This window comes from Aotus nancymaae, unplaced genomic scaffold (genome assembly GCF_030222135.1).
Source record: "Aotus nancymaae isolate 86718 unplaced genomic scaffold, 86718_ANA_hifiasm-v0.15.2.pri h1tg000057l, whole genome shotgun sequence".
NCBI classification, from domain to species: Eukaryota; Metazoa; Chordata; class Mammalia; order Primates; family Aotidae; genus Aotus; species Aotus nancymaae.
This window is the reverse complement of record NW_026988471.1, coordinates 72,277,848-72,283,847: the sequence shown is the minus strand read 5'-3', so window position 1 is coordinate 72,283,847 and position 6,000 is coordinate 72,277,848. Positions and strand designations below refer to the sequence as shown.

The 6,000-nt window shown below is 53.9% G+C and overlaps 1 protein-coding gene across 1 annotated transcript; it reads right to left on the bottom strand.

Moving 5' to 3' along the window:
• Nucleotides 1-246: 246 nt before the first annotated feature.
• Nucleotides 247-4,774, bottom strand: SPR (sepiapterin reductase). The gene is made up of 3 exons (XM_012475699.3): nt 4,431-4,774; nt 3,532-3,822; nt 247-1,043 (listed from the first exon to the last, which is right to left on the bottom strand). Exons 1-3 carry the CDS (start codon nt 4,732-4,734, stop codon nt 853-855), a joined length of 786 nt encoding a protein of 261 aa, XP_012331122.2. The 5' UTR covers nt 4,735-4,774; the 3' UTR covers nt 247-852.
• Between the last annotated feature and the right edge of the window lie 1,226 nt (nt 4,775-6,000).

Sequence of the window (6,000 nt, the reverse complement as noted above, 5' to 3'; positions counted from 1 at the left end):
AGGTTGGGGTCAGTGAGGGCAACAGCACAAAAGAGCAGGCATCTGGGCATGCCGACTGTGGGCAACTTGGGACCTGGGCTTGCCACTGAGTGGGGCTCAATGATTGGAGGCAGATGGCCCCAGGACAGCTCCCTAGGAAATAAGGACAACACCTCACATTTGGGTTAACTGCCTCGGGAATGACTTTGGGCCCAGTGAACCAGGCAGTTAGTCACAGGCCCTGTATCAGATGAGAAAGCAAGCATGAAGAAAGGACAATCTGTATTTTATTTGTATCGGCCTTTGCGGTGTATAGACACCCAGGAGCCCCTTCTCCCAGCCTGGGGAAGGGATGGTGGATTCTGGAGGAAGGAGACATCAGTGAGGACACAGAGTTCAACAGAAGGCCCTTCTCCTCTCAGCCAGGGGCATGTGTGTGGGCTGGAACTTATACTGTCTGCACACTTCCTCCCCTCCAGGCCATCGAATCTACATGGGTGCTCCTATTCAACACCAGATCACTCTTTCGTCTCCCCATGGGCTTGCTATGAGCAGGAGACACAACTTCTTCTCCAGCTTCTTTTCCTGCTCTTCCCACCCCTTAAGTTCTATTCCTGGGGATAGAGATGCCAATACCCATAACCTCTCTCCTAAGCCTCCTCATAACCCAGGGTGCACAGCACACACTACTGACAACTGGTTAAGGCCAACGACCTGCGAGCTCACAGCTGGCTGTGCCTCAGGGCAGGGCAGTAGGCATGAGTGCTTATATATCTAAGGCAGGACTGCCCTATGACAAGGTGTAGGGAGCCACGGGGCTCTGGGGTATGTCTGAGTGGGGACAAAAAGGTTCAGGAAGCCAAAGGCATGGGCTTATTTGTCATAGAAGTCCACGTGGGCTCCAGACTTGAACTCATTCTTTTGTAGCAAGCTCAGCAGTTTCTGGGCTGACACCCTGCAATCCACCAGCTCTCCCTTTGCCTTCAGCTCCTGCAGTCCTTTTCGCATGTCTGGGTCCATGGAGGTCTCCCGGGCCAACTGCTGCATGTCTGTGTCCAAAGGACCTAGAGGATGAAAAGCAGATGATGAGGGAACATGGCCGAGGCAGGGACAGAAGGTTTCAGGTCTCCGTTGTATGTTGGGGGTGGGCCTGAGTCAGGTCTGGCCAGAGGAAACACGTCATCTTGGCTGAAATGTGTGGTCAGGGTTGCCAAAGGCTCCAATTTGTCACTATTGAATTCTGGGCTGAAATCCAAAAGCTCATGAACACGGACTCTCCAGACTACCATGTCTAAACCCAAGCTCCTCATCTGTTCAACCAGCACTACCTCCTGACATCCCCATTTCTATTAGTCAAGTATTCTTTTTCCAGAGTCAAAACCTCCATCACCTCCTCCTTCCATGCCCCATCGCAAACACAGCCAACCAGGCACCAGGTAGGACCCTTCAGCATCTACACATCCCAACCATCAGGCCCTTTTTACAACCTTGCTTCTCTCCCTGCCTTAGCTCCTTCTGTAGCCCACTACTAAACTCATTCTACTCACACATCACTGGGGGCCAGGTGCAGTGGTTCATGCCTGTAATCCCAGCACTTTAAGAGGCTGAGGTGGGAGGAACACTTGAGGTCAGGAGTTTGAGACCAGCCTGGCCAACATGGTGAAACCCCGTCTCTACTAAAAATACAAAAATTAGCCAGGCATGGTGGCACATGCCTGTAGTCCCAGCTACTCTGGAGGCTGAGGCATGAGAATCACCTGAGCCCGGGAGGCAGAGGTTGCTGTGAGCCAATATCACACCACTGGACTCCAGCCTGGTGACAGAGCAAGACTGTCTCAAAAAAACAAACAAAAACATCATTGGGATCACACCATTCCTCTGCTCAAAACCACTCAACAGCTTCCCAACAGACTGGCCTAGTACTCAAGGCACCTCTGTCTGCTCTCCTCTGGGCACACCACCTACCCTACAGGCAAACAGGACGATCTGCCACTCCCACAATGAGCCATCACACCTTCATTTCCTTTTATCAGGAATGCCTTCCACCTGCTAACAACCAAGGTCAATGTCCAGTTCAGCTACCTCCAATAAAGCCATCCCTAGTCTCCCCCGAAGGGAATTGTTCCCTTCTTGAACTGTTGTAAGCATGTTCTGTTCTTCACATAGGAATCACTCATGCACCCCAGAATTTGCAGTTAATGGTCCTCAGGGGCAGAAAATCAGAGAATTCCAGGGCTGAAAGAAGAATCTCTCTCCTGGTCCTTGACTGTTTTCCAGTGACCTGTGCATCCCTGCCGAGAGGGGACTTGCTGCCTTTCCAAACAGCCCATCCTATCTCTGAGCACCTGTTAGAACATTCTTCCCGAGACCAAAATGAAAACCTTGGTTCAGGCCCTGGGGACCTCCTGAAAAATCTCAGCTCCCTCATAATGCCCAGGGCAGCCTCCTGAGACCAAACACAGCCATGTGGCCTCTGCTCCTAGCTGTAGCTTACATTTGATCACCACCGTTTGTGCGAGTCCTTGGGCTGGGCTCAGAGTGGATGATGAGTTGAATGTCGGTTGCAAGAATAACTGCGCATGTATGTTGGGGGCGGGGGTGGTCGGGGGTGGTAGGGGCTGGGGTACTGGAGAACATGAGGAAGAACCTGGACGCAAGGTGGGATCTGGCCCTGCCACATCTGTGCTTTGTGCAAGCCATTCTACCTGTCTGCCCTGAGATCCTGGTCCTACTCCCCAGGGGCACAGACTACTGGATCTCTGCCCAAGTTGCTAGGCATTCCAGGGCTGCTCTGTTACCACCTTCTGACTGCAGCAACCTCAAGCCTAGAAGAGAATCCTATTAAGAAAGGGGTGCTGTGGCATCAGAAACCAGACCCAGTATCACAAAACTCCCTGTCCTTTGGTGTTCATGAGAACAAGGGCTCTACCGTTATTTATCCCAGTATCCCCCATAGTGTTCCAGCACAGTTCAGCTGGGGATAGTCAGCGCTCAACAATGTCTGTCCGCTCTCCATGCAGCTAGCATGTCCTGCAGCCTGCCTTAGTGCAGTGCTTTGCTAGGTGCTATGCACAGCGCCAAGGCTTTCCTGTCAAGGGAGGGAAGGAGGCAAGCAAACATATGCAGACAATATGGTGTGGTCAGTCCTATTTAACAATGAGGCAACACATCAGAGGTCAGGGTCATTTTCACATACAGTATCTCATTCAGTCTTCCAAAGTGCCCTGTGAGGCAGGAAGCATCTTCCCCATTTCCCAGGAGGAAGGCCTGAAACTCGAAACCCAGTCTTCTCCCAAACTCCATCTAATATCTTAGACTTTCCTGCCTCAAACCTCCAGTCCAGGCAACTCCTCATTCTCTGCCAGTATCCCAGCCCCTGCCAGCTCTTACTTCCTTAGGTCCATATTTCCCCTAAGGGGTGATGGGTCATGATTCAGGAACGAAATACTCTGTGGGTTGTTTCCTGGAGGGAGTGGACTAGGCCGCTTGCCCAGCCCCCAGAGGGGGACCAGTGGGTCCTGGAGGACAGGGATGGCAGGACTTCCCACCTACCTGGGGCATAGTTCAGCACCCTCACGTTAGGTTCCTCCAGCGCTAGGACCTGGAACAGCATATCACGAGCAGCCTTTCCTGCACAGTACAGCGCCCAGCCTTTGAAGGGCTGCAGGGCACAGAGGGACGAGATGTTAACCACGGTTCTGTTGAGGCCAGGACTAGCCGGGAAGGCCTTCAAGACGCCGGAAGTCAGGCAGAGCATGGAGGTCAAGTTCAGCGCCCAGTAGTTGTTCACTTGAGTGGAGTCACTCAGGTCTGTGAAGCCTTTGGACACATCCCCAAGAGAGCCTGAAAAACCAGAGCTTAGGAGTAACTCAGTGCAGATAGGGCTTTCTTCTCCCCCAGCTCTCTGCAAGTTCCTCCAGATATCCTCTTCCCATGCAGACCTAGAGGAAGAAGCTGCCTAGCGCTTCTGAAGAGGCTTCTCTCTACCCCAGCTCTGCGGACAGACACACCTGGGGAACCCAGCCATCCCAAGCTGAGAAGGCACATTTTACACATTTGCAGAATGAGAAGGCACAGTTTACTGCCTTGCCCTGGGGCTGAGGGATAGACTTCTAGGGGTCCTTTGGAAAAGCAGGGAGTTTACTAGTTTGAAGACTCCAAGCCCTGACTCAGGCCTCCACCAGAGGGCGCAGAGCAAGGGGATCGGGAAAGTTCCACAGGCGCTTTGGAAAACCCGGCTGGCCAATTTTCCAGCAAGTGGAGCAGACTGTTGCCCCGACGGCACCGAGTCTCCCCGTACACCTCGCCTACATTTGCTACTCAAACTGGAACAACTAGGGCTTTGGATTTCCAGGCGTCCTATCCGACTCCCTAGGAGTCGCTCTTAAATTCGCCAGCGGTCGAGGAAGTGGACACTCACATGGGAGTCCGCTCCAGCCCCGGTGTCTTACCCGCGTTGTTGATGAGCAGCAGTCGCTGCAGCCCCTTGGGCCTGGGGAGCTCGCGCAGGGCGCTGAGCAGCTGCTGCAAGCCAGCCTCGGCGCCCAGGTCGGCGGGCACCCGCACCACGCGCAGGCCAGACCGCTCGGCGCCCAGCTCGGCCTCCAGCTGCCGCAGTGCCTCGTCATTGCGGGCGTTAAGGACCAGCACGGAGCCGCGCGACAGCAGCGAGGCCAGGAGCGGGGCCAGCGCCCGGCCGAAGCCGCGGGAGGCCCCGGTCAGCACGCACACAGCACGCCCCAGGCCGCGCTCCATGCTACCGTCCTCCGCGCTACCGTCCTCCGCCGGTGGCGCTGGGCCCAGAGACCAGGTGGGAGGCCGGGCGGCGGTGGAAGGGGTGGGACCACGACGGGTGTGGGCGGGGCCGCCCTGCCGGGGAGGGGCCGGAACCTCAGGCTTCGGGCCGCAAGGACCCAGGGGTGCTGGTTCCACCTGAATCTGGTTCCCTTGGCTGCTGGTAGCGGAAGTCAAGCTGTGGGCGGGAGCCCAGTCCGTGTCAAGGGGCTAAATAGAAAGCGCTAGCAGGCGCGGCCCACACGGAAAGCCCTAGCCGGGTTCCCGGAGCTGCCTTGCTCTTCGCCCGCACGCTCAACCCCCGGCTGGGACGCATGCTCGGAATTTCCTCCCAGTTCCAGCCCTAACTTCTTTGCACAACTGACCTCTTCCAGGGCAGGCCCTGAACTCGGTGCTGGGCGTCCCCCTGGTCATGGCCAGTGAAAGCCCTGAATGAAGCTCATGCCCATTTAGGGATTGAGGTCTCTGCTGGCTTGGGAGCAGACCGCTGTCTGGATGACAGGAGCTTCCTCTGGGAGAACCACAGTGGCTCCAAGTGATAATAAAACCTTTCCCTTTTACTAGACTGTGAGCAGCTCCTTGCTGTCACCAGTACCCTCTGCCTCTTTGAGATTTCTGATTTCTGTTCCTAAAAGTGTATTCCTTAGGATTCTGCCCCTGCTCATGCTACAGTCTCCCTGGTAGCGATTCTGTCCACTCTCAGCTTCGAGTTTATGCAGTCATCTGTCTGTACCTCCAGGTAGGTGCTTCAGAAAATTCACATTTTTTTTTTCTAGGAGAGAGGGAACGTGAGACAAGTTGGCATGCAGCTGCATGTATTAAAAATGAATCTCTTCATGGTTTCCTTCTTTATGGCCAAATGGTATTCCATTATGTATATACATATGTTCAAATATTGTGTATGAGTTTTTAAAAAATGAATCTCTTTAGAGTTTAGCAAGGGCAGTAAGTAAGTAACCTCTGATAACAACTCAATTCCCCACAGGGCTGATCCCTCCCCTGGGGCTAAACAGCAAAGTTACCTTCCAACTATTATTGCCAATTCCAAGAAAGAAACAACTTGGAAGAAACTTTTTTTTTTTTTTTTTTTTTAGGTCTCGCTCTGTGGCCCAAACTGGAGTGCAATGGTGCAATCACAGTTTACGGCAGCCTTGAGCTGTTGCGCTCGAGCAATCCTTCCACCTCAGGCTCCTGAGTAGCTAGGACTACAGGTGCACCACCACGCTT